Source organism: Jaculus jaculus, chromosome 14 (assembly GCF_020740685.1).
Source record: "Jaculus jaculus isolate mJacJac1 chromosome 14, mJacJac1.mat.Y.cur, whole genome shotgun sequence".
In the NCBI taxonomy this organism is placed as follows: Eukaryota; Metazoa; Chordata; class Mammalia; order Rodentia; family Dipodidae; genus Jaculus; species Jaculus jaculus.
In genome coordinates this window covers 7902440-7930429 of record NC_059115.1, presented here as the reverse complement: position 1 = coordinate 7930429, position 27990 = coordinate 7902440, and the positions used below count along the sequence as shown (strand labels likewise).

Here is a 27990-nt window from a genome sequence, read left to right as displayed (position 1 = left end):
CAGCTCCACAGCGACAGAAGCAGCAGCCTCGGCTTTATTGGCTCTGTGGCGACACCACTGGGTTCCCAGGCCAGGACAGTGGACGGTGGGCCCGGGAATTCCGGCACGAAGCCTAGAGAGGGGGCGTCGTTTGCTCTCCTCCCCCTCCCCCTTTTCCGTGAGGTCCCCCCACTAGGGTCAAGCACTAATACCTGGTGAAGGCACAAGGAGGCGTGCGGGGGGGGGGGTTAGGGAGGGGGGAAGACTGTAGCACCAAGAGCCACACCCCCAGGACATCCCTGAAGAAAAAACAATGGGCTGCAGTAAAGCCCAGGGGGCCTCTAAATCTAACAGCAGGACTTCCACTTAAATACGACCTGAAGGTGGGCAGGATGTTACAGTCCCAAAACTCGGGGAACCTGCTTGGCGATGGGTGTCAGGGACACTGGGTATAGGCTAGAAGCCATCGTGGGAGGAGCAAGGACCTTAAGTGCTTTTCTTTTCTTCCTGCCCGAGGGTCCTTGTGAAAGTTGGGTGTGTTCAGTATCTCAGGGGTTCCTGGGAGTGGATGGAAGGTGCTGAAGTGGGGTCTATCTGAGGAAGCAGGTCGCCTGTCCTCTCTGAGCCAGCAATGGTCCCAAGACCTGAGGATATAACGGGGTGGGAAGTGGAAGAGAGGCACAAGTGACAACTCGCCCATGAAAAGAAGTGAAGGGGATCTTTCTGGAATTCGTGGTTGTGTGACCTCGTCGATGCCCTCCCCTGGGACAGTGCGCTCTGCCAGGGTCCAGCACTTAGTTAAGTGCTCAATAAATATTTGGATGGGGTGAGGGATGGAACTCAGTTGGTAAGAGTACCTGCCTAGCGTGCATGAAGGCTGGCTTCGACCCCCAGCACTGCATGATGGCACGCACTTGTAATGCCAGCACTTGGGAAGTTGAGGCAAAACGATTAGAAGTTCAAGATCACCCTTGGCCACGCAGTGAGTTCAAGGCCAGCCTGGGCTGCAAGAGACAGACCCTGTCTCAAAGGCTGAACGGTGGTCAGTGCGCTGTGTGAGGGGGAGGTGAGAAAGGTAGACACAGAAGTCTCGTCTGTTCCCTCTGGTTCCCACTAAGTGCTTTGACTGGGGGGGGGGGAGGGTGGTCTAGCTAGAGGCAGGAGCCCCTCCCCACGTCCTTACAGCCGGGCAGGGTGGGCAGGCAGGGTGTGTGTGTGTGTGCCAGGGAGGAGATCGCGTGCAGCTGACTGGCGCTGGGGAGCCACAGCAGGGCATAGTGGGGGCGAGGGCCGCAGCGCGAGGCTGCTCTACTCGGCTGAGCCCTTGTGGCGCCGTTTGGACGGCGGAACCAGGCGTCGAGGCAAGTTGGTGGGCAGCCCGTGGCCCTCCAGCTTGGCCTCGATGAGGTGGCTGGCCAGGGCAAACTCCTCGTCATCCAGCATGCCATCCCGGTCGACGTCGCTCAGCTTCCAGATCCGCCCCAGCACCGAGTTGGGCAGCTTGGTGCCCACCATCCAGGTCTTGGCCTTGGAGCCGCTCAGCTTGCCGTCGGCCGGTGCCAGGTTGTAAAAGATCTCGTCGTATTTCGACTTGTCCTTGGTCACTACCCACTCGGCGTCGTCTTCGGAGCCCTCCTCGCCGTCCTCCATGGCCTCGTCGGGGCCGCGCTCCACGAAGGGCCCCATGTGGGTGCCCTCGAAAGCCCCGCCCTGCACGCCCGCCTCCACGCTCTCCAGCTCCTCCTGCCGCAGCAGCGGCATCAGCTTGGCGATGTCGTGGATCAGCATCTCGTCCAGCGCCTCCAGCAGCTTGGGCTTCAGCGAGTGGAACTTGGTGAAGTCGTGAGCCATCAGCAGCTCCTGGAGAAAACAGGGATGGAGAGAGTCACCCCGAGCCATCTTGAGAACACCCCCCAGCCCCTCACTGTGGACTCTAGACAAGTGCTCTACCTCTGAGCCACGCCCCCAGCCCCTCACTGTGGATCTAGACAAGGGCTCTACCTCTGAGCCACGCCCCCAGCCCCTCACTGTGGATCTAGACAAGTGCTCTACCTCTGAGCCACGACCCCAGCCCCTCACTGTGGATCTAGACAAGTGCTCTACCTCTGAGCCACGCCCCCAGCCCCTCACTGTGGATCTAGACAAGTGCTCTACCTCTGAGCCACGCCCCCAGCCCCTCACTGTGGATCTAGACAAGTGCTCTACCTCTGAGCCACGCCCCCAGCCCGTCACTGTGGATCCTAGACAAGGGCTCTACCTCTGAGCCACAGCCTCAGCCCTGTTGTTTCTTTTTTGTTTTTGCTTTTGAGGTAGGGTCTCAGTCTAGCTCAGGCTGACCTGGAATTCAATATGTAGTCTCAGGGTGGCTTTGAACTCGTTATGATCCTCCTATCTCTGCCTCTTGAATGCTGGGATTAAAGGCATGTGCCATCATGCCTGGCTGTTTTACTTTTTGAGAAGGGATGTTGATAAATTGTCCAGACACACCCTGAACTTTTTTTTTTTTCCAAGGTCGGGTCACACTGTAGCCCAAGCTGACCTGGAATTCACTATGTAGTGGATGGCCTCGAACTCCCCGCGATCCTCCTACCTCTGCCTCCTGAGTGCTGGGATTAAAGGCAAGCGCCACCACGCCCGGCACCTTGAACTTGCCATCCTCCTGCCTCAGCCTCCTGAACAGTTCAGGTAACAGTCGCAAGTAATCAGGCCCAGCAGTCTAGCCATTCTCAACCAGGGGGTGGTGATGTCTCCCACTGTGGGGACATTTCTGATGGTCACAAGTGGGTGGGAGGTGTTCCTGGCATCTAGTAGGCAGTTATGGACTTAGGTCCATATCCCACCATGCACAGGATGAGTCCCCTCAGCCAGGAGTCATCCCGCTCCAAACGCCAGTTAACGCAGAAAATGTCAGACCTTTGCCAGACACTGTTGGCTGGTGGGGGGGGGTTGCTTTTAAACAGGTTAGCACCCTGACAGCAGGCAGATACTAACATGGACTATTTCCTAGTTTCAGAAAGTTCTGGTCAGACTTGCACGCCTCATCCAGGCCCAGAGCTACTGGAGGCTGAGGAAAGGCGCTCCCTGCGGAAGCCCTCAGTCTGTGTCAGACCCGCTCCGGCTCCGAGTGCTGGGGAAGCGGACCCCAGAGTTGCGTGCTGGGGCCGGTGCGTGCTAGATGACCGAGCCACTCTGAACTGGCTCTACGTGGGGACTGGGGACTTGAACGTGGGCCAGCAGGCTTTGCAAGCCAGCACCTTTAATTGCTGAGCCATCTTCACAGCTGTCTTTCCTTTTTTTTTTCTTTTCTATTTTTTTAGGGTCTCACTCAAGCCCAGGCTAACCTGGAATTCACTCTGTAGTCTCAGGGTGTCCCCAAACTCATGGTGATCCTCCTACCTCAGCCTCTCCAGTGCTGCTGGAATTAAAGTGTGCGCCATCATGTCCGGCTTTGTCTTTCTTTATGAGAAGGAGCCTTTACCTGCAGCCCAGGCTGGGCTTCCAATTCCACATCCTCCTGTCTCACCCCCTGAGAGCTGAGATTACAGGTGTGCAACACCACACTCAACGTAAAAGCCATAAATCTGGCAAGATCCGATGGCACAAGCCTTTAATCCCAGCACTCAGGAGGCAGAGGTAGCAGGATCTCTGTGAGTTCGAGGCCACCTTGAGACTAGAGTGAATTCCAGGTCAGCCTGGGCTAGAGTGAGACCTGACCTCAAAAATCCCCCCCCCCCAAAAAAAAGAAGTCTCAAGCTTGCTGTCAGCTTAAGTTAACCTCAGGACAGAGGCAGGTAGGCATGAGTCACTGCCTTTGTGAGCCGGACCTGCGCCCACATTTGCCCAAGCATCCTGTCCCACTTACCTCCAGGGGCAGCATTCACTGTGTGGCCACACCCAACCCTGACACTGGCAACACAGGAGCTTCCACTGTTCCCCAATGGCCTTTGTCCTTTTACTGAATTTGCTATAAGGTCTTGACATTGAACCTGGGCTAGCCTGGAGCTCACTGGGTAGCCTAAAGGAGTCTCACACCCGCAGCGATCCTCCTACCTCTGCCTCTCGAGTGCTGGGATTAAAGGCGTGCGCCACCACCCCAGGCAAGGAAGTAACTTCTTCCTGAAACTATTACTGGACGTTTTCTCTCCGTTATCCCAGCTCACAGAGCCCGGCGCCCATGCACACATCCCTGCAGCTGCCCCCCCTTCCCCCCAAACCCGTGTGGAGAGGGCGCCCACCTGCATCTTCTGGCAGTCGGGGAAGTCCCCCGGGGAGATGTGGTGCTCCAGCTGGATCTTGGCGAAGATGACGGGCAGCTTCAAGATGAGCTGCTTCTTCTTGTTCTCCTTCCCGAACACGGAGGGCATCTCCTTCTTCAGGTAGCTGATGATGTACGCGTGTACCTGCGGAGAGCGCACCTGAGGCGCTGCGGCCCGCGGAGGGTGCAAGGACCTGCCTGCCTTCCCGCCTTTGCTTCTTTCCATCCTCCCTCTCTCCTTCCATTCTTCCTTCCATCCTTCTCTCTTCGTCTTCCCTTCCTTCCTAACTCCCTTTCATCCTTTTTTTTTTTTTTTTTAAGATGGGGTCTCCCTCTAGCCCAGGCTGACCTGGAATTCACTGTGTAGTCTCAGGGTGGCCCCGAACTCATGACAGTCCTCCTACCTCTGCCTCCCGAGTGCTGGGATTAAAGGTGTGTGCTACCACACCTGGCTTCCAGTCTTAAAACAATGTATATTTAAAATATCTCCATAGGGGAGGAAAGAACCAAGAATCACCAAAGTTTGTGGAAAAAAATAGCAAACTCCAGGGTCAGTAATAGACTCCGTTCTGGCTCAAATAAGGAAGAACATGGGGTTGGAGAGATGCCTTAACCGTTAAGGCACTTGCCTGCAAAACCTAAAGACCTGGGTTCAATTCCCCAGTACCCACATAAAGCCAGTACCACAAAGTGGCTCATGCATCTGGAGTTCATTTGCAGAGGCTGGAGGCCCTGGTGTGTCCACTTTTTCCCTCTGTCTCTCTCCTTGCAAATAAATAAATAAATAAATAAATAAATAAATAAATACATTTTTGGGGGGGTTGAGGTAGGGTCTCACTCTAGCCTGGGCTGATCTGGAATTCACTATGTAGTCTCAGGGTGGCCTTGAACTCATGGCGATCCTCCTACCTCTGCCTCCTGAGTGCTGGAATTAAAGGTGTGCGCCACCACGCCCAGTCTCCTTCTCTCCCCTTCTTCCTTCCTTCTTTCTGTCTTTCTTTCTTTTTTTGAGGTAGGGTCTCACTCTGGTACAGGCTGACCTGGAATTCACTATGTAGCCTAAGGGTGGCCTCAAATTCATGGCAATACTCCTACCTCTGCCTCCCGAGTGATTAAAGGCGTGCACCACCACGACTGGCTTTGTTTTCTTTCTTTCTTTCTTTCTTTCTTTCTTTCTTTCTTTCTTTCTTTCTTTTTTTTTTTTTTGTGACAAGGTCTCAAAGTTACTATGTAATTGAGGCTGGTCTTAAATTCCTGACCCTCCTATCTCCATCTCCGTGTGTGTGTGTGTGTGTGTGTGTGTGTGTGTGTGTGTGCATGTGTGCATGCATGCATGTGTGAGTATAGTGTTAATGTGCCACCATGAGCATGTGGAGGTCTGAGGACAACCTCGGAGCATTTTCCCCTCTCTCCACTTTCCCTCGTTGTTTGGTTGGAGCCACTGTAGGTGTTCCAGTCTATCTGGCCAGAAACGCCCAGATTCTCCTGGTTTCATTTTTTCATTGCTGTAGGCACGCTGGGATTAAAGACATGTGCCACTTTGCATCAGGTTTTACGTGGGCACTGGGAAACCAAACGCAGACTGGCAAACTTGCAAGTAAACATCTTTAATCACTAGCCATCTCCCCACCACCCAGGACCTCCAACAACTTTTTTTTTTTTTTTTTTGTAGGGTCTCACTCTAGCCCTAGCTGATCTGGAATTCACTATTTAGTCTCAGGTTGGCCTTGAACTCACGGTGGTCCTCCTACCTTGGCCTCTTGAGTGCTGGGATTAAAGGCTTGTGCCACTATGCCCTATTCAATATTTATTTTATTTTTGGTTTTTCGAGGTAGGGTCTCACTCTGGTCCAGGCTGACCTGGAATTAACTCTGTAGTCTCAGGGTGGTCTTGAACTTATAGCGATCCTCCTACCTCTGCCTCCTGAGTGCTGGGATTAAAGGCGTGCGCCATCATGCCCGGCCGTATTCAATATATATATTTTTAATTATATATTTTATTTAGTTGAGAGAGAGAGAGAGAATGGGTGTGCCAGGGCCTCTAGCCATTGTAACAAACTGAACCCCAGGCACGCACCACGTTGTGCATTTATACTGGGGGATTGAACCCAGGTCATTAGGCATTGCAGTCAAGTATCTTAACCACTGAGCTCTCTCTCCAGCCCCTAACAATTTTTAAGGGGGGAAAAGGGGACAGAAACCAAAAGCTCTGAACATGACTGTCCTGCCTGGCTGGCTCCGGCACTTCACCCCACACCCTCCCCTCCTTTCCCTCCTCTCACCCCCCTCCCCCGTACCTGCCTGCTTTGGCTGGCCAGCATACCAACTTTTCCCCACCCAGGGCTCTTGCTTGCTCCTTGCTCTGCCTGGGACTCTGTCCAGGTCCTCCCATGGACAACCAGACATCCCAGCACTACCGAGTGCTTTCGTCCTCTGTCCCCTTCACAGTTTAGCTCAATTTGTCATGTCTTACCTGTCAGCTTACTTACTTTACCTCCCTCCTACAAAATACAAGCCCAGGGGGGCTGGAGAAATGGCTCAGTGGTCAAGGTGCTTGCCTATAAAGCCAAAGGACCACGGTTCGATTCCTCAGAACACATGTAAGCCAGATGCACAAGGTGGCACAAGCATCTGGAATTGTTTGCAGTGGCTGGATGCCCTGGCATGCCCATTCTCTCTCTCTCTCTCTCTGGCCCCTCTTCTCTCAAATAAATAAATAAATAAGTAAAAATAAAATATTTTTTTAATTAATTAAAAATACAAGCCCAGGGCTGGAGAGATGGCTTAGTGGTTAAGCCCTTGCCTGTGAAGCCTGGGTTCGAGGCTTGCTTCCCAGTACCCACATAAGCCATATGCACAAGGTGGCACATGCATCTGGAGTTTGTTTGCAGTGGCTGGAGGCCCTGGTGCATCCATTCTCTCCCTCTCTCTCTATCTCTCTCTTTCTCTATCTCTCTCAAATAAATAAAAATAATCAAAAAAAAAAAAATACAAGCCCAGCAAGGCTAGAACCTTGTCCATTTCCTTTGTCCCCAGCTACAGGACAATATGCACAGCGACACTCAGGAAATAGTTGTGGGATAAACCAGTTAACTTGGGAACCTTTGAACCACATTCTCATAACTTATTGAAAAATAGACGAAGATGGCAGAATACTGGCTTTTCACCAGAAGCTCAATAACTAAATATATATGCTTGTATAAAAATAGAATAGAGGGACTGGAGAGATGGCTCATCAGTTAAGGTGCTTGAGTTGCAAAGACAAAGGACCCGGGCTCGATTCCCCAGGACCCAGATGCACAAGCTGGCACATGCGTCTGTAGTTTGCTTGCAGCAGCTGGATGTTCTGCTGTCCCTGCGCCCATTCTCTCTCTCTCTGCCTCTTTCTCTCTCACATAAAGAAATAGAAATAAAATTTTAACAATTAAAATTAAAGGAATAAGGTTGGAAGCCAGGTGTGGTGGCACACACCTTTAATCCCAGCATTCAGGATGCAGAGGTAGGAGGATCCCTGTGAGTCCAAGATGTAGTGAATTCTAGGTCAGCCTAGGCTAGAGTGAGACCCTACTTTGAAAAACTGAAGAAACCGGGCTGGAGAGATGGCTCAGCAGTCACGGCATTTGCCTGCAAAGCCAAAGGTCCCAGGTTCGATTCCCCAGGACCCACGTAAGCCAGATGTACAAGGTAGCACATGCATCTGCAATTCATTTGCAGTGTTGGGAGCTCTGGCACAACCATTCTCATTCTCTCAAGTAAATAGACAAAAATAAAGTATTTTTAAAAACCTGAAAAACTGACAAAAAAAAGAGTAAGTTTGAGCTAGAGCAAGACCCTCAGAAAAATTAATAATAAGGTTGGAGGTGGAGGGCTGTGGAGATGGCTCAGTGGTTAAAGGGCACTTGCCTGCTAGCCCAGGTTCAATTCCCAGCCACCCACCTAAAGCCAGATGGACTTCGTTTGCAGGTGCAAGACACCCTGGTGTGGCCTGCACCCCACGGATCGACTTTCCCAAGCTCACGCGGCACAAATTTCAGATCCCGGAATCACCCCTTCTAGCAGCTACCACCTTTCACCAAAGGGCAGAGCCAGAGGGCTCATCCACACCGTGCCTCGACCAGATGGGGAAACTGAGGCACTTGGAACGCATTACCTGGAGCCCTTAATGCCCTTGTACCTCTGGGGGCAGCATGAAGGGAGGTAAACGCTTTGAGCTATTGTTGGCGACAGGACCAAGTGTGGCAGTGTCGTGAGGTGCGTGGGTTTGGCATCAGGAAGAGGGTCAGTGAAGCTTGGCCACAGGGACACTGAAGCCTCATGCGCCCTTGGGAAAGCAGGGTGAGAACCTGTGCGACCAGCGGGAGGCTGCGGTCCACAGGGCTGAGAGGCCATTGGGGACAGGAGGGTGGCCGGGATGAGGGTCCTGGGCTAGAAGGGGAGGCCATGGGGGTCAGAGCTGGACTGGCAAAGGAGAGATACTGGGGAGGGGCGTGGCCTGGGCCAGGAGGGGGGGTGGGGGCTGCCGCGGTGGGTCGGGGGCAGCGGGGAGGGGCGTGGGCAGCGGGGAGGGGCGTGGGCAGCGGGGAGGGGCGTGGTCAGCTGGGAGGGGCGTGGCCTCCGCGGCCGCCCGGGGCACAAGGCTGGTAGGCAGGGGAGCGCTGGTGCTAATGGCTTTTCCAGAAAGGAAGCTAGGGAAGGTGGCAGGAAGAGATAAGGAAGAAGCGCGCTCTGGGCCAAGGTGCGGGTCGGACGCCGGGGTTTGTCCCGGGTTTCCGGAGTCACCTCCTGCTTGGCTGGGGCGCCAGGTGTCCGGCCCAGGCCCGTCCCGGTGCAGTGGGCTCCTCGCTGCCACCTCTTACTTTCCCAAAGAGGGACCTGGGGTGAGGCGGAGGTGCGGACTGGGGAGAGAGGGGGCGGCGGGAAGGTGCACAGAGCAAAGAAAAGAAAGCAGTTGAGAAAGAGGGCGATACAGACTGATGATGGAGGGACAAGAGGGGGCCAGACTGCAGCTTTTTGGGGCAGGGCGTTTCAGGGCACCCAGGGCACTCCCTCCCTAAGAGGATTCCTGGGGTGGGAGTGGGGGCTGTGACTCACTGCTCCTTAAGCTAACACCTCAGGCCCCACCACCTAGAACCTCCTTCTTGGCCTCTTCAGCCGCCCAGCTTCCTGCCCCGCCTCCACCCTGGAGGCCTCCCCAGCGAATGTTCCACTCGGCCTCCAAAGATCGTTCCCAAAGCCATGCCCTCGCTGGCCTCTCCCTCCCCAGGGCCCGGCCTGCTTCAGGGGCCTCCTCCAGCCTCTGCCCTGCAGCCCCCGAGGCTGAACCCACCCTCCAGGAGGCAGCTTGAGTCCAAGCCTGTGATTCTCCCGCACTCAACCCTTCCGTGGCTCCCCAGCCGGTGCCTTTGAATCCCACCCCCCCCAAGGTAGGGTTTCACTCTAGTCCAGGCTAACCTGGAATTCACTATGTAGTCTCAGGATGGCCTTGAACTCACGGAGATCCTCCTACCTCTACCTCCCGAGGGCAGAGATTAAAGGTGTGAGCCACCACGCTTGGTCAGATCAGTGCTTTTGAGACAGCACAGAGACCTTGATGAAGCCTATAAGATCCCCAAGTGTCCCGACTTCTACAACCAGGATCAGGCTGGCTTGTCATTGTTTTCGGATGGGGTCTGTCTTCTCTCCAGCAGACACTGCCCCCCATCCTGAGACTGGTCACTGCTGCATCCCAGTTCCACCCGCCCAGGCCAGCGAGAACTCTGAGGGTTTGATTGGCGTGGTTCATTCCATAAATATTTACAGAGCAGTTCAGATCCAGTGGCTGGGGACACCTCGCTGAAGGAATGTTAAGAACCCCGATTCTGTTAGACTTAAGTACCAGTGGGGCAGTGAGATAATAAATAGGGGGGCAGGCTAAACAGCTCACACAACAGGGTCAGGGATAAAGGGGGGAGGTCATTGTCTCTAGGAGTGAGGTACCTTCCTGAGAACAGGACACTTGAGTAAACACTTGAAAGGAGTTATGAGGAGGCTGGAAAGATGCTTTAGCACTTAAGGCACCTGCCTGTGAAACCTAGGTTCAATTCTCCAGAACCCATGTAAGTCAGATGGACATGGTGGTGCACGCGTCTGGAGTTTGTTTTCAGTGGCTACAGGCCCTAATGCTCACTCCCCCCCCCCACTGCCCCGCCTCCCGCAATAAATAAAATACATTTTTTTAAAGCCTGGCATTCTGAGGTTGAGAGGTAAGAGGATAGCTGTGCGTTCCAGGTTAGCCTGATACCCCCAAAACATTACAGGCCATAGCCAAGGTCTTTGGTTTCCCACCAGGAATAGATGGTAAGACCCTATTGCTGAAGACTCCACATACTTGGACTGCAAGTCACTGAGAAATCCTGCTGGAGGGCTGGAGAAATGGTTTAGCAGTTAAAGAGTTTGCCTGAGAAGCCTAAGGACCCCGGTTTGATTCTCCAGGACCCACGTAAGCCAGATGCACAAGGTGCACATGCATATGGAATTTGTCTGCAGTGGCTGAAGGCCCTGGTGTGCCCATTCTCTCTTTCAGTTTCTACCTCTTTCTCTCTCAAATAAATAAGTAAAATATATTAAAAAGAAAGAAATCCTGCTGGAGCTAAGCTGAAAACCTCCTCCCTCTAGACCAGCTGACAAAAATCTGGAAAAAGCCACGCTGCATGCAGTTCAATGGGAGCAAGAGAAATCACCAGTGAAGATACTCAACAGTGGACACTGCAAGCCTTGTATTTGGGCAGCCAGGCCAAATGAGCCAACGGGTGCAATAGTGGCACTTCTATCATGGTGGAAACCAGCTGCCCTCTAATTTGACAGGAGGCCCGCTCCATGGGAGGGAATACATCCCTGATACTGAAAACCTACAACAGGGGTAGTCACGAGCCCTAGGGGTGTAACATCTGCTGCTGTCTGGATAAGTGTATATCCTATGCTTATCAAACTGCTCAGTAAGCACTTCTCTTAATATTCAAACCTTTATATTAATGCTACTCTCACTTTTGGTAGAGAATCTTCTCTTTTCAGGTGGCAGTGACCTTGGGATGACTCAGAGGCACTATGGTGCTGGGAAGAAGTGACAGGAGTGCTCAGCACTGCAATATCTCTATCACACCTTCCAAGACCTGGGGTCCATTGCAGAAGAGGTGGCAGAAAGAATGTAAGAGCCAAAGAAAGGGTAGGACTCCTTACAATGCACTCTTCCAAACCCAAAGTGGCCTGGATATCCATGACCTCACAGTGGCTGACACTACCTACATAAGACCATCATAATAGGAGCTAAAAGATCATGGCATCAAAATAAAAGAGAGACTGATTGAGAGGGGGAGGAGATATGATGGAAAGTGGAGTTTCAAAGGGGGAGGTGGGGGAGGGAAGGAATTACCATGGGATATTGTTTACAATTATGGAAGTTGTCAATAAAATAATTAAAGAAAGAAAGGGGGAGAGAAGGATAACTTAGCAGTTAAGGCTTGCCTGCAAAGCCAAAGGATCCAGGTTGGATTCTCCAGGACCCATGTAAGCCAGATGGACAAAGTGGTGCATGCGTCTGGAGGTTTTCTGTAAGCAGTTGGGGTGCCCATTCTCCCTCTTCTCTCTCTCTCTCTCTTTCTCTCCCCCTCTCTCTCTGACTCTCAAGTTGTTTGTTTGTTTGTTTGTTTTTTGAGGTAGGGTTTCACTCTGGCCCAGGCTGAACTGGATTTCACTATGTAGTCTCAGGGCGGCCTCGAACTCATGGAGATCCTCCTACCTCTGCCTCCGAAGTGCTGGGATTAAAGGCGTGTGCTGCCACGCCCGGCTAAATAATTTTTTTTTTTTTTAATTCTAGGAGAAAAAAGAAAGGGGCTATGTGAGTTAGGGGGAGGGGTGAACACTGTGAGGAGCCAAGAGTACTTCTAAGCCAGTCCCCCATCCAGGACTGAGGCAGTCAGTGTAACAGGTGACCGGAAGGGAGTCAGAGATGGGGACAGGTGCAGGCGTTGGGGAAGGAGACAAGCTGCAGGCCACCGTGAGGACTTGGCTTTTGTTTAGGGACATGGGCATGGCTGGAGACAGATGTAGAGACAGGAAAGACAAACTGCAGAGAGGGAGAAACAGCGGGACAGCAGCAGGAAGATGGGGAAAGAAAAACGGGGGTGGGAAGATGGCTCAGCAGTTAAGGGCCCCTGGCACCCACATAAAGTTGGACCAAAGGTGGCACATGTCTGTAATCCCAACGAGCAATGGGAAACAAAAGAGAATCCGGAAGCTCCCGTGCCAGCTAGTCTGGCGTTCACACTGGCAAGAATTAAGAGCCCCCGTCTTAAACAGGGTGGAGGAAGCATGGTGGAGCGCACCTTTAATCCCAGCACTCGGGAGACAGAGGTAGGAGGATCGCCGTGAGTTCGAGGCCACCCTGAGACTCCATAGTGAAGCGAATTCCAGGTCAGCCTGGGCTAGAATGAGAACCTACCTCGAAAAAATCCAAAAAACCAACACCCTGAAGTTGTCTACACATACACATAATGTTTAAAGACCCCAAAAGTGAGCTGGGGAGATGGCTCGGTGGTTAAAGGCACTTGCTTGCAAAGCCTGATGGCCTGGTTCAATTTCCCGGTCAGAGGCACAAAGTGGCCCATGTGTCAGGAGCTCGTTTGCAGTGACACACCCCTACTCAGATCTCTTCCTCTCAGTAAGTAAACTCCTCCAGGGTAATGGTGGTGCAGGGGTTCTCTGCAGAACCTACTCCCTTTGAACCTCATTCCCTTTGCACCAGAATGACCCAATAAGGGGGTGAAACAACTAACTAATATGGGAACTATTAAGTCAGGAGACAGGACTTCCGAGCTGCCCTTGGCCTCCTGAGGTGCTCCCTGGCACACGATCCTCCATCCCTCCATAGCGTCCCTCGGGCTCCTGGGGTCCCCCCAGGCCGCCCCACTCACCCGCACCAGCCTGGCCCGCTTCACCAGGTCGTTGAGTTTGCGCAGGGCCGCGTGGCGGGGCAGGCCCTGGATGTCGCGGAACAGGTCCTGCTCCTCCAGCTCGAAGAGTCGCCTGTTGTCCGGCACGAGGAGCGGCTGGGACCAGAAGGAGCCGATGTAGACCCGCAGGACCTCGGGCGTGCCCACCACCTTGCCCAGCGCCCACATGAGCGCCCCGTAGACCCTCATCAGCTGCTGCGTCTCCACCATGTCGGCCTTGTTGAGCACCACGCGGATCTTGTCCTCGTGTCCTCGCAGGGCGCCGATGGCCTCGGAGAACTCGTCCGAGATCTCCAGCTTGTGCGCGTCGAAGAGCAGGATGATGAGGTCCACGCGCTCGGCGAACCAGCGCAGCACGGCCGGGAAGTCATAGCCTGCGGCGGGCGGGACACACAGGGACCGGGACGTGGGCAGAGGTCAGAGCCCACCCTGCAGCCGGCCCCTGGCACCCAGTCCTCGCCACCTGTATGAGCTGTGCAGTGCCAAGGTTAACTAGCCAAATCCGCTTCCATACTATAACCTCTCCCCCTCTCGTTTTATTTTGCTTATTATGTTTATTTGAGAGAGAGAGAATGGGTGCTCCAGGGCCTTCGGCCACTGCGAATGAACTCCGGGTGCGTCCACCCGCCACCTTGTGCATCTGGCTTATGTGGGTCTTGGGAAATCCAACCTGGGTCCTTTGGCTTTGCAGGCAAGCTCCTTAAGGGCACCACATCCTGCACTATGTATTTCTGAGGTAGGGTCTCACGCTGGCTCAGGCTGACTTGGAATTCACTATGTAGTCTCAGGGTGGCCTTGAACTCTCAGCGGTCCTCCTACCTTGGCCTCCCAAGTGCTGGGATTAAAGGCATGCACCACCACGCCTGGCCTATTTTTTCTTTTTTAAATTATTTATTTATTTATGAGAGAGAGAGAGACAGACAGACAGACAAAGGGAGAGAGAGAGAGACCGAGATTGGGAGGGAGAGAAAATGGGCCCCTAGCCACTGCAAACAAACTCCAGACAGACGTACCACCTTGTGTATCTGGCTTATGTGGGTACTGGGGAATGGAAGCTGGGTCCTTAGGCTTCACAGGCAAGTACCACTAAGCCATCTCTCAAGCTCTCTGTTTCTTTCTTTGCAAGGGGGGCGGGGATAGGCACACAATGGCCTCTAGCCACTGCAAAAGAACTCCAGACTCATTAACACTTTGTGCAGCTGGCTTTATGCTTTATGTGGCTATGCGGGAATCAGAGCTGGACTGTCATATTTTGCAGGCAAGCGCCTTGGACCCCTGAGCCATCTCTCCAGCTTCCCCACCTCAGGGCAATTTTTTTTTTTTTTTCTAGGTAGGGTCTCACTCTAGTCCAGGCTGACCTGGAATTCATTATGTATTCTCAGGGTGGCCTCGAACTCAAGGCGATCCTCCTACCTCTGCCTCCCGAGTGCTGGGACTAAAGGCGTGTGTCACCACAACCCAGCCAGCTCTGTCTTTATGATCTCATTTTCAGATAAGGAAAGTGAAGTGTGTGAAGTTAAAAAATTGATCTGGCCGGGCGTGGTGGTGCACACCTTTAATCCTTTAAGCAGTCAGAGGCTGAGATGGGAGGATGGCCAAGAGTTCAAGGCCAGTCTGAGCTACAGAGTGAGCTCCAGATCAGCCTGGGCTAGAGGGAGACCCTGCTTTAAGACAAACAAACAACAAGCAAGCAAACAGGTTTATTGCAGACCCTCAGGGCTGGGAAGATGGCTCAGTATATAAAGTGTTTGTCACATAAGCTTGAGGACCTGAGTTCAATTCCCAGCACCTATGTGAGATTCTGGGTGTGGTGGCGCCACGCCTGTCTGTAACTCCAATCCTAGGAAGGAGGAAACAGAAGGATCTGAAGCGGAGTGGCCAGCCAGGCTAGGCTCATGGGTGAGCTCTAAACAAAGAAATAAGACCTTCAGAGAGAGGGTGCAAGGGGAGGGCCCCCCCTCTGAGCAGCTGGTGCTGTGTCCCCCACCTAGAGGAAGTAGGTTCCTTGAGGGAGGGAGGGGGACATATGGGGACATTGTTTGGGGGGAGGAAGGGACAGGTCACTGGAGGGGCAACAGCTGGGCCTCTCTTCCCTCCCCACGTATGCACACACACCCTGGCCTGCATTTGGAAAGTGTGTCTCACGCGCAGGGAGGGAGGGGGGAGGGAGGTTGAGTCAGCCCGGGAATGGGGATGTGGCAGAGGAACGGGATGTTCACCCAAGAAAAGCACTGCTGGCCAGCCGACACACAGCACCCAGTGTGTGCCCCACGCTGCTCTGAGCGCTCTGCCCAGGTACCCAGCAACCCTTCCCACCACCTGGGCATTCCTCCCCATCTGCAGCAACTGAGGCACAGCGGAGCAAGGCCGTGGCTTTTTCAGAGCATTAAGTTCAAATCAGCAGTGATTCACACCAGTCCCAGTACTCAGAAGGCTGAGGCTAGAGGCTGGCGGCCAGTTTGAGACAGCTTGTACTACAGAGCGAGACACCGTCCCAGAGAACACGGAGACTGGGGTGATGTAAAATGCTGGGCCTGGTGGCACATGACTGTAAATCCAGCAAGAGGGAGGCTGAGACAGCGGGATGCCAAGGGTTGGCTGGCCAGCTAATCTAGGCTACTTGGCAAGTTGAGAGGTGGACTATGCCTGAAGAGAGACTCCCAAGCCGGGTATGGTGGCACACGACTTTAATCCCAGCACTCAGGAGGCAGAGGTAGGAGGATCGCCGTGAGTTCGAGGCCATCCTAAGACTACATAGTGAATTCCAGGTCAGCCTGGGCTAGAGTGAGACCCAACCTCACAAAAGGGGAGGGGGCTGGAGAGGAGAGATGGCTTAGCAGTTAAGGTGCTTGCCTGCAAAGCCTAAGGTCCCATGTTCTACTTGCAGATCCCACATAACCCAGATGCACAAAGTGGCACGAGCATGTAAGGTCCCACATGCAAACAAGATGGTGCAAGCATCTGGAGTTCAAGTGCAGTAGCTGGAGGCCTTGGCATGCCAATTCATTCATATTTTCCTTCTCTCTGTCTCATAAAAAAAATACAAAAGGTAGGGCTGGACAGATGGCTCAGCAGTTAAAGCACTTGCCTGCAAAGCCTAAGGACCCAGGTTCAATCTCACAGTACTCAGGTAAGACAGATGCACAAGGTGGCACTTGTGCCTGAGCTCATTTGCAGTGGCTGGAGGCCCTGGTGCACCCATTCTATCTGTCTCTTTCTCCCTCTCTCCCTTTCAAATAAATAAACACAAATAAAATATTAAAAAAAGACAAAGATAAGAATGACACTCACGATACACACATGCATGTGCACCCACACATGTGACCTTGCATACAAATGCAAAAAGCCACAACAAAAAAAGAGCAGCAGACTGCACTGGGAAAATGGACTCAGCAGCTAAAAGTGCTTGCTTGCAAAGCCTGCTGGTCTGGGAACAAATCCCCATTACCTACATAAAGTGGTGCATGTGTTTGGAGTTCGTTTGCAGTGGCTAGAAGCCCTGGTGTGCCCATATACTTTCTCACATAAGCACACACACATATGTTTATACATGTGTGCGTATATATATGTGTGTTGTATATATATATATATATATATATATATATTGTTGTTGTTGTTGTTTGTTTATTTTTGAGGTAGGGTCTCACTGTAGCTTAGGCTGACCTGGATTTACTATGTAGTCTCAGGCTGGCCTTGAACTCACAGCTCTCCTCCAACCTCTGCCTCCTGAGTGCTGGGAATAAAGGTGCGCGCCACCACAGTCGGCTATAAGTATTCTTTCAGACACACACGCTCACTCTCATTTTATAACTGTATTCAGTAACACACAAGGGTTGAGAGCAGCAGAGCTTAGAATCCACCAGGGAGAGGCCGGGGGCAGGGCTCGGTGGTAGAGCCCTTGTCTAGAATCACCAACAGTCGCTGAAAAAAAAAAAAAAAAAAAAAAAAAGCTGGGCATGGTGGCACAAGCCTTTAATCCCAGCACTGGGAAGGCAGAGGTAGGAGGATCGCCATGAGTTTGAGATCCCCCTGAGAGTACATAGTGATTTCCAGGTCAGTCTGGGCTAAAGTAAGACCCTACCTCGAAAAAACAAAACAAAACAAAACAAAAAACCAAGCAAGGGTCTGGAGAAGCTCAGTGGTTAAAGTACTTGCCTGCAAAACCTAAGGACCTGGGTTCGATTTCCCAGTACTCACTTAAAGCCAGATGCACAAAGTTGTGCATGTGTCTTGAGTTTGTTTGCAGTGGCTAGGGGACCTGGTGCACATAGTCCCTATCTCTGTCTGTCCCCGTCTCTCTCTACTTGCAGATAAGTAAATTAAAAAAACAAACAACAACAAAAACAAGCAAGCTGCATGTGGTGGTGCAAGCTTTTAATTCCAGCACTCAGGAGGCAGATGTAAGAGAATTGCTATGAGTTCAAGGCCAGCCTGGGACTACAGAATGAGTTCTAGAGCAGCCTGGGCTAAAGCAAGACCCTACCTTGAAAGAGAGAGAGAGAGGGAGGGAGAGGGGAAAGAGGAGAGGGGAGAGGGAGAGAGAGAGCATGAGAGAGAGAGCATGAGAGAGAGAGAGAGAGAGAGAGAGAGAGAGAGAGAGGAGGGGGGGAAGGGCTGGAGAGATAGATGGCTTAGCGGTTAAGCGCTTGCCTGTGAAGCCTAAGGACCCGGGTTTGAGGCTCAGTTTCCAGGACCCACATTAGCCAGATGTACAAGGGCACACGTGTCTGGAGTTCTTTGCAGTGGCTGGAGGCCCTGGCGCGCCCATTCTCTATCTGCCTCTTTCTCTCTCTGTCACTTTCAAATAAATAAATAAAAATAAACCAATAAAAAAATTAAAGAGAGAGAGAGAGAGAGAGAGAAGCTAGAGAGATGTCTCAGTAGTTAGAGGCACTTGCGTGCAAAGCTTGATGGCCTGGGTTCAATTCCCAGTACCCCTGTAAAGCCAGATGCACAAAGTGGCCCATGCTTCTGGAGTTATTTGCAGTGGTCTCTCTGCTCACAAATAAGTAAACATTTTTTAAAAAATATTTTATTTTTATTTATTTATTTGACAGAGAAAGTGGGAGAGAAAGAGAGAGAATGGGTGTGCCAGGACCTCCAGCCACTGCAAATGAATTCCAGATGCGTGGGCCCCCTTGTGCATCTGGCTAAAGTGGGTCCTGGGGAATTGAACCTGGGTCCTTTGGCTTTGCAGGCAAATGCCTTAACTCCTAAGTCATCCCTCCAGCCCATAAATAAACATTTTAAAAAATGAAAGAGAAAGAGATAATCTCACATAATTCCACCCAGTCCTTCTGCCCAGTCCCGCACAGTTTCCCAGAGTCACGACGTCACAACCTGGCATGGTTACAGGTACAGACTCACACACTTCATATCGCTCCGATCACACAACCTCAGAGGCGTGAGCCCCATTCTACACATCTACACACACTCACAACGGAGCATCCCACACCACGGCGACACGTCTTACTAGGACACACCCAGCTCCACCCTGCACTATCACCCACCTCCACACAGACTGCCACCACCTCTGCCCCGCTCCCCCCAGAGTCAGAGGAAAGAGACCACGTTCTCTGTACCCCTCTACACCCCGTGGAGGCTGGACGCCCAGCTCCCCCAGCTGTCCCAGGCTCCGCCCACAGGCTGGGGCCTCAGGAATTCCTCTCCCCAGGCTGGCAAAAGCCTTCCATTGCTTCTGCAGCTGCCTCCTGTGTTTCTCCCTCGGGGCTACCCTGCTGGACAGGGGCCAGGGCACTGCTCACCCTCTGCACCCCATCCCTGCCCTGGCTCAGCCTCTTTTCTGGCCTCTAGGTCCCCTATGCCCCACAGCAAAGCCTCCTTTGCCCCACTTTCTGGCTCCGAGGCTGCAGGAGGCGGGAACAGGGAGGCGTGGGGGGGGGGTCCAGATGCTGGGATGGGGGGGGACTTGGGGAAGGGGACAGAGGATGGAGTGGGAATACGGCCCAAGCCTGGGCGGGGGCGGGCGGGGACAGGCTCACTCGAGGCCCCGCAGGAATTCACCCCCCCGCTGCTCCCCCTGCACAGCTGTTTATAAATTCCAGGCCTGGCCTTGGCCCCCACCCAGGTTCTCCCTCCTTCCCAGGCCCATCTGTGGCCCAGTCCTGGAGCCAGGAGCTTCGTGAAGCAAGCTTGGGCTCAGAGCCTCCCTGCCCTTCTCTCCCTCTCTCTGGATCTGCAGCTTTTCTAAGCTCCTTATGCCCACCGCCTGTCTCTGTCCTCTCCTTGTATCCAAGGTCCGGCCTGTCTCAAGGCATGTGGCCACAGCTTGCTCACACGTGTTTACTCACACCCGTCTCCCAGCGCCGCCACCACACTATCAAAAACGGCAGCCTCCGGCCTGGCCTGGTGGCTACACCTTTAGTCCCAGTGCTCGGGGAGGCAGAGGCAGGAGGATCGCCGTGAATTCAAGGCCACCCTGGGACTCCATAGTGAATTCCAGGTCAGCCTGGGCTACAGCGAGATCCTACCTCGAAAACAACAATAACAGAAAACCCAGGTTTAGCCTGCACACAAGTGAGTCATGGGGAGACCCCAGCCCTCCTCTCCGATATAGGGGTCAGCTCTCCTCCTGCAGATCCAGGGGTGCGGGCCCCAGCCTCCTCCCGGGCCCAGGGGTCCCACTCCATCCTCCCCCGTGTGCACTCACCACGGCTCACTCTCTGCTTGGCTCCCGACAGGATACCGGGTGTGTCAATGATACTAATGCTCTCTAGCACCTGGTTGGGAAGCTGGGCGCACATGAACCTGGGGGCAGAAGGGCAGGGGTCAGTGCAGAGCAGGGACAGTAAGAGGGGCGGTCACGGGGGCTGCACAGAAGGGCGAGCTGGGTGTGGGTGCCCACTCCAGTCACCCTGGTAATCCCGAGGCCGAGGCAGGAAGATGAGCATCAGCGCAAGGCGAACCTGGTCTACTTAGTGAATTCAGATCAAACTGGGCTACAGTATGAGCCTGTCAAGTCACAGAGACAGAGAGAGAGAGAGAGAGAGAGAGATTGAGAAACAGAGAATGGAAGATGGAGGCCTGGAAAGAGGGAAGCTCAGGAGGGACAAGGCGTGGTGGTGCATGCCTTTAATCCCAGCACTAGGAGGATCGCCATGAGTTCAAGGCCACCCTAAGAAAACAGAGTAGATTCCGGGTCAGCCTGGGCTAGAGTGAGACCCTACCTCGAAAGACCAAAAAAAAAACAAAAAAAACAAAAAAACAAAAAACCAGAGCCGGATGTGGTGGTGCACGCTTTTAATTGCAGCATTCAGGAGGCAGAGGTAAAAGGATCGCTGTGAGTTCGAGGCCACCCTAACACTACTTAGTGAATTCCATGTCAGCCTGAGCTAGAGTGAGAGCCTACCTTGAAAAAACAACCCCCCCAAAAAAATCAGATTTGGGGGTGGATAGATGGCTCAGTGGTCAAGGCACTTGCTTAAAAAGCTAAAGGACCCCGGTTTGATTCCACAGTACCCACATAATGCCAATGCACAAGGTGGCACATGCATCTGGAGTTTGTTTGCAGTGACTAAAGGCCCTGGCATGACCATTTTTTCTCTCTCTATCTGCCTCTTTCTCCTTCCCTCTCTCTTGCAAATACAAAATTTATTTTAGGGGCTGGAGAGATGGTCCAGTGGTTAAGACCCTTGCCTACAAAGCCGAAGGACCCAGGCTTGATTCCCCAGGCCCCACATGAGGCCAGGTGCAGAAAGTGGAGCGTGTGTCTGGAGTGTGTCCGCAGCGCTGGAAGTCCTGGAGCACCTATTATTTCTGCCTGTCTCTCTTCTCTCTGTCCCTTTCTGCTTGCAAGTGAATAAATAAATATTTTTTAAAATTTATTATTATTATTTTTCTTTGGTTTTTCGAGGTAGGGTCTCACTCCAGCTCAGGCTGACCTGGAATTCAGTCTCAGGGCAGCCTTGAACTCAGTGATCCTCCTACCTCTGCCTCCTGAGCGCTCGAATTAAAGGCGTGAGCCACCATGCCTGGCTTTAAAAATTTATTATTTTTTTAAATAAGTTTTTAAATATATATATATAGAGAGATCTATCTAATGTGAGTCCTGGGGAATCAAGCCTTGAACCAGGGTCCTTAGGCTTCACAGGCAAGCATTTAACCTCTAAGCCATCTCTCCAGCCCTTAAAAAATTATTGTTATTGTTATTTTTAATTTTTTTGTTTATTTTTATTTATTTATTTGAGAGCAACAGACAGAGAGAGAAAGAGGCAGAGAGAGAGAGAGAGAGACAGAGAGAGAGAATATGGGTGCACCAGGGCCTCCAGCCACTGCAAATGAACTCCAGATGCGTGTGCCCCCTTGTGCATCTGGGTAACATGGGTCCTGGAGAATCGAGCCTCGAACCAGGGTCCTTAGGCTTCACAGTCAAGCACTTAATTGCTAAGCCCTCTCTCCAGCCCCTTAAAAAAGTATTTAAAAAAATCAGATTTGTGGTTGGAGAGGTGGCTCAGCAGTTGAGGCACTTGCCTTGAAAGCCTAATGACCCGGTTTCTGTTCCCCAGTGCCCACATAAAGTCAAATGTCATCTGGAGTTCGTTTGCAGCTGCTGGAGGCCCAGGTGCACCCATTCACACACACACTCCATCTCTTTCTCTTTGCAACTAACTAAATAAAGGAAAAATTTAAGAATCAGATTTGGCCAGGCATGGTGGCGCACACCTTTGACTCCAGCACTCAGGAGGCAGAGGTGGGAGGATCCCTGTGAGTTTGAGGCCAGCCTCAGACTACACACTGAATTCCAGGTCAGCCTGGGCCACAGTGAGACCCTGCTTTGAGAAAAACAAAGAAAAGTCGCATTTGTTTCTCGGGCTGTTCCAAGTCATCACTATAGCCCTAGGTTACCTCCATTGTCCAGATGAGCATGAGAGGCACAGAGAGGGTAAGTCACTTGCCCAAGGCTTCCCGGCCATCAGCCCATCAGCCGCAGAGGCGGGATTGGGACCCAGGCTCCCCTAGAGGAGGGAGGAGAGAGGACACAGGAAGGGCAAGAAACAGGCAGAAAGAAGCGCGTGTAAGCAGAAAGGGAGAGAAGTAGCCAGTGACTGGACACACGCAGTGCCCAGGGATGGATGTCCCCATGGCTGGTGGCTCCCACACCTGTTGAGGAAAGTATTCCCGAAAGGGTTGAGTTTGCGGAAGGGCTTCTCTGGGTCCACGACCAGAGCGTTGCCTGGCACGGTGCCCTCGGTTTCACCATGCATGACGGCCACGAAGCAGTCCGTGGTGGGCTCGGGCCCCACGCGGGAGCCGGGGACCTCTTGTTCCAGCAGGTACTGGATGAAACTGGTCTTGCCCGTGCTGTACTGACCAGCCACCAGCACCATGGGCTTGCCGTCGAAGTCGGCGTCCTCCAGGGCCGAGGAGTGGAAGTCTCCAAAGCGGTAATGCTCCTCCAGGGGCAAAAGCTTGCTGCGGTACAGCTCCTTGAGGGACGAGGTCACCGTGCGGATGGCCTCGGGCTGCTGGCCCCGAGCCCCACCCCGCTTCAGCCAGCTGAACATGGTCGCTTCGATGCCCACTGGGTCCGAGAGTGGAGAGCTGCCTGTGGGAAGAAGAGAAGGCATGATGGTGGACTGCCAAGAGCTGTGGGGAGGATGGCCAGGAGGAGGGACCGCAGGAAGGGGAGCAGGAGGCACTGGTGACAAGTGGCAGGAGGGGAAAGATTAGCCGAGCTACGGTTCAGGAAGAGGAGGTGGCAAGCCGGGGAGACACGGGTCAGCAGTTAAGGCGTTTGCCTGTAAAGCCTAACAACCGGAGTTTGGTTCCTCAGCACCCACGTAAAGCCAGATGCACAAACTGGTACATGTGTCTGGAGTTTGCAGTGGCTAGACACTCTCTTTGTGCCAGGCAGGGTGCCAAACGCCTTTAGTCCCAGCACCCAACAGAGGTAGGAGGATCACTGTGAGTTCAAGGTCAGTTTGGGTCTACATAGGAAATTCCAGGTCGGCTTGGGCTAGACTGAGACGCTATCTAGAAACCCCCATTCCCCCCCCCAAAAAAAGAAGGGGAGTCAGCAAGAGAAAAGAGAGAAACACTGAATGCGCCAGGAAGAAATGCATTCCTGAGCTGGGCGTGTTTGGGCACCCTTGTAAACCAGAATCCAGCGGCTGAGGCAAGAGTTCTAGTCCAGGGCTGGAGAGATGGTTTAGCAGTTAAGGTGCTTGCCTGCAAAGCCAAAGGACCCAGGTTTTTATTTCTTTATTTTTTTAATTAACAACTTCCATGATTATAAAAAATACCCCATGGTAATGCCCTCCCTACCCCCACTTTCCCCTTTGAAACTCCATTCTCCATTGTACCCCTTCCCCATCTCAATCAGTCTCTCTTTTACTTTTGATGTCATGATCTTTTCTTCCTCTTATGGTGGTCTTATGCAGGTAGTGTCAGGCATTGTGAGGCCATGGATATCCAGGACCCAGGTTTGATTCCCCAGTACCCACGTAAGCCAGATGTACAAGGCAGTGTACACATCTAGAGTTCATTCTGGTGTACCCATTCTCTCTCTCTCCTCTGCATCTTTCTCTCTATCAAATAAATAAAAATATTTTAAAAAGAGGGAGAGATGGCTTAGTGGTTAAGATGCCTGCCTGTGAAGCCTAAGGATCTGTGTTCAACGTTCCAGATCCTACGTAAGTCAGATGTACAAAAGGTGACGCAAGCACAAGGTTGCACATGACCACTAGGTGGCACAAACATCTGGAGTTTGATTGCAGTGGCTGAGGCCCTGGCACACCAATTCTCAATCTCTGTCTCTCTAAAAAAAAATAAAAAAAGTTTAGCAGGGCTTTGTGGTGCACACCTTTAATCTCAGCACTCGAGAGGCAGAGGTAGGAGTGCTGTGAGTTCAAGGCCATCCTGAGACTACACAGTTAATTCCAGGTCAGCCTGGACCACTGGACCAGAGTGAAACCCTACCTTGAAAAACAAAAACAAGCAAACAAACAAAAAGGGTTCGAGTCCATCCTGGGGTACATGGTGAGACCTGTCTCAAACCAACTGACATCCCAAAAAATAAGCACACACTCCTGAATCCTTTTATTTTCTTCTGTCTCCCTTTGTCCTTCCATCGCTTGGCACATTTTCACAGTTGCTCATTCCATGCTCTTAGAGCCTTTGCCCCAGAAAAGAGCCAGGGTCAAGGGGGTCACCCATCCAGAACCCTAGTGAGAAAATTCCTGATATCCAGAACTGCATAAGAAGTTGCCTGTGGTGGTACAGGTCTTTCATCTTGGCACTCCAGAGACAGGGAGGAGGAGCACCATGAATTTGAGGCCAGCTGGGACTACAGAATGAGTTCCGGGTCGGCCGGTGATAGAGTGAGAGGCTGCCTCATTGAGGAAAGAGAGAGAGGGAGGGAGGGAGGGAGGAAGGGAGAAGTTACCTGCAGAGATAGTGAAACTCAGGGCAGGAATGACTTTTGAATAGCATTGTGCCGGACAAGAAAAACATAGGTCTCAAGCAGAGGAATGCATACGCAAAGGCCCAGGGGTGCTGGGCGTGGTGGCGCACGCCTTTAATCCCAGCACTCGGCAGAGGTAGGAGGATCGCCATGAGTTCCAGGCCACCCTGAGACTACATAGTGAATTCCAGGTCAGCCTGGGCTAGAGTGAGACCCTACCTTGAAAACCAAAAAAAAAAAAAAAAAAAGGGGGGTGTGAGAGGCTCTTGGGTAGTAAGAGCGAAGTACTGTCTGGTGGGGATACAGGACAGAAGGATGAGGCTGTGGAGGCTGCCTGGGTGCACCCAGGTCTTTAGGGGCTTGGGATATTAACGAGAAATAGCATTTACACTGTGCCAGCTTGTGTGTGTGTGTGTGTGCTACCTAGGGCCTTGGGCATGCCAGGTGTGCGACTCTATTGGGGGCCATACCTTCAAACTATCACTCCAGGCAAGTAGTCTACCACCAACCCATGCCCCCAGCCCCTCACTGTGGATCCTAAACAAGTGCTCTACCTGTGAGCCACGCCCCCAGCCCCTCACTGTGGACCCTAGACAAGTGCTCTACCTCTGAGCCATGCCCTCAGCCCCTCACTGTGGGTTCTAGACAAGGGCTCTACCTCTGAGCCACGCCCCCAGCCCCTCACTGTGGATCCTAGACAAGGGCTCTACCTCTGAGCCACGCCCCCAGCTCCTCACTGTGGATCCTAGACAAGTGCTCTACCTCTGAGCCACGCCCCCAGCCCCTCACTGTGGATCTAGACAAGTGCTCTACCTCTGAGCCACGCCCCCAGTCCCTACTGTGGATCCTAGACAAGTGATCTACCTCTGAACCACGCCCCCAGCCCCTCACTGTGGATCTAGACAAGTGCTCTACCTCTGAGCCACGCCCCCAGCCCCTCACTGTGGGTTCTAGACAAGTGCTCTACCTCTGAGCCACGCCCCCAGCCCCTCACTGTGGATCTAGACAAGTGCTCTACCTCTGAGCCACGCCCCCAGCCCCTCACTGTGGATCTAGACAAGTGCTCTACCTCTGAGCCACGCCCCCAGCCCCTCACTGTGGATCTAGACAAGTGCTCTACCTCTGAGCCACGCCCCCAGCCCCTCACTGTGGATCTAGACAAGTGCTCTACCTCTGAGCCACGCCCCCAGCCCTGTGCTAGTTCACTTAACCTTCATATTTGTCAGACAGCTCTCTGATCATTCCCACTTTTCCTTTTCCTTTTTCTTTTTATTTTTGTTTTTGTTTTTCGAGGTAGGGTTTCACTCGAATTCACTATGTAGTCTCAGGGTGGCCTCGAACTCATGGTGATCCTCCTACCTCTGCCTCCCAAGTGGTGGGATTAAAGGCGTGTGCCACCACATCTGGCTCCTTTTTTTTTTTTTGAGGTAGGGTCTCATTCGAATCCAGGCTAACCTGGAATTCACTATGTACTCTCAGGGTGGCATTGAACTCTCAGAGATTCTCCTACCTCTGCCTCCCGAGTGCTGGGATTAAAGGCGTGTGCATCTTAGCTTCTTCTTTTTAAAAATATTTTATTTATTTGAGAGAGTGAATGTGCACGCCAGGACCTCCAGCTAATGCAAACAAACTTCAGATGCACATGCTGCATTATGCATCTGGCTTACATGGGTACAGGGGAATTGAACCTGGGTCCTTAGGCTTTGCAGGCAAGCACCTTAACCACTAAGCCAGCCATCTCCCCAGCCCTCACCCCCACTTTTCTAAGAAGGCACTGGAGCCTCTAGAAGGCAGCAATACTTGCTGGGCCGAGTTCACAGAGTTAGACGTGCTGCGGCTGGGATTTGAATCCAGGCAAGGGCCCCCTGACAGCCCGCCTCCTAATCCTAGGTCTGAGCTAGAGAGAGCAGCCCGCACAGCAGTGAGGAGCGGGCAGCCCACTGGTCCCACGCCCTGGGTGGCCTTCCGATGCCCTGCAGGGTCTGTGGTGATGCCTCACTTTCCTTCCCACCTCCGATGGTCCCTAAACCAGTCTCAGCCTCAGTCTCTCTCTCTCTCCTGATCATTTCAGCGACCTCAGATTGAGCCGGGAGGGGGGAGAGAGAGAGAGAGAGAGGGAGCACTTTCAGTGAGATTGAAGTTTCTAAATCCCTTTCTCCAGGGAAAGAATCGAGGGAAATGGCTGTCGCAGGGCTGGGGCAGGGAAGGAGCAAGCGCTCAACAGTGTCCCGGGCAAGCTGCAGGGACACAGAGCCCAGCCCGAAGGGGCCCCGACCAGCCAAAGTTGGGACAATAAAATCAGAGAGGCGCTTCAAAGGGTGGGGGCAGGAGGATGGAAGGAAAGGAACTGGGGAGGATTGGTGGGAGAGAGGGCAGACGCAGGCATCAGAGGCAGGGGCGGACACAGAGGGGCCAGGGCCGCGCGCCCAGTAGTGCAGGGCTGATGGGCATCTCACAGAAGATGATTTAGGGGTAGCTGCAGGGGGGTCCCACAAGGTAGTTGATGGCTGTCGGTTGGCAAAGTAGACCAAGGAGGGCAGAGATGGATGCCCAGGGCGGAAGGCTCCTTGGAGGGAGAGACTGGGAGGGACTTGAGGAATTCCGGGGTGCTGGGGGAGCTGGGAGCACCTCTAGGAAGATTGTGGGGATGGGGGACACGGGGAGGCTGGGGAATACTGAGGGTTCAGAAAGGGACTGAGGAAGTCCGAAGGAACGGGGGAGCTGGGAGGGCCTGGAGGAAGAGTACGGGACTGGGGGAGACTTGAGGGGGGGTGTCGGTTGTGGGGGGGAGACTGAGGAACACTGAGGGTTGAAAGAGACTGGGGCTGAGGGAGTCAGAAGGAACTGGGGAGACTTGGGAGACGGGGGAAATTTGGGGGCTACTGGGGGAGCTGGGAGCGCATGGAGGAGCGTGGGGGCTGGGGTAGACTTGGGGTTCATTGAGAGAATGGGGGACTATTGAGGGCTGCAAGAGACTGGGAGCTGGGGGAAGTCTGAAGAAACTGGGGGGCTGGGGAGCCTTGGGGGACTGAGAGGACTGGAGAGCTGGGAGGTCCAGGAGGAAGAGCGCGGGGACCGGGAGGAGGGCGGGGAACGGCGGGGACACCGTCACAGGGGGAGAGGAAGGCTGCCGTCCGGGGACCCACTGCAGGCTGGGGCTCGCGGGGAGCACTCACCGGGGGTCCAAGGCTCGCGGAGCGGCCTGTGCTCGCGGTCCCGTCCCGAGCCGAGTGAGCCGGGCGGGGCCCGCGCGGGAGGAGCCCCTGGCGGGGCGGGACGCGGCGGGCCGGGACGGGGCGACACCGGCCCGCCGCGCCCTCTGGCGGCCGCCGCGCAGGGAGCCGGGCA

General features: G+C 53.2%; 1 protein-coding gene across 2 annotated transcripts; it reads right to left on the bottom strand.

The window, feature by feature from the left end:
* Window positions 1–16: 16 nt before the first annotated feature.
* Ehd2 (EH domain containing 2) lies at window positions 17–27877 on the bottom strand. 2 transcript variants are annotated; one of them, XM_045134235.1, is made up of 6 exons: window positions 27819–27877; window positions 22341–22785; window positions 19891–19988; window positions 13182–13594; window positions 4215–4379; window positions 17–1839 (listed from the first exon to the last, which is right to left on the bottom strand). In XM_045134235.1, exons 2-6 carry the CDS (start codon window positions 22742–22744, stop codon window positions 1288–1290), a joined length of 1632 nt encoding a protein of 543 aa, XP_044990170.1. In that variant the 5' UTR covers window positions 22745–22785; window positions 27819–27877; the 3' UTR covers window positions 17–1287. The 2 variants fall into 2 exon arrangements, with proteins under 2 accessions (XP_044990170.1, XP_004672829.1); XM_004672772.2 differs by having other exon boundaries at window positions 22341–22781; window positions 27819–27845.
* Between the last annotated feature and the right edge of the window lie 113 nt (window positions 27878–27990).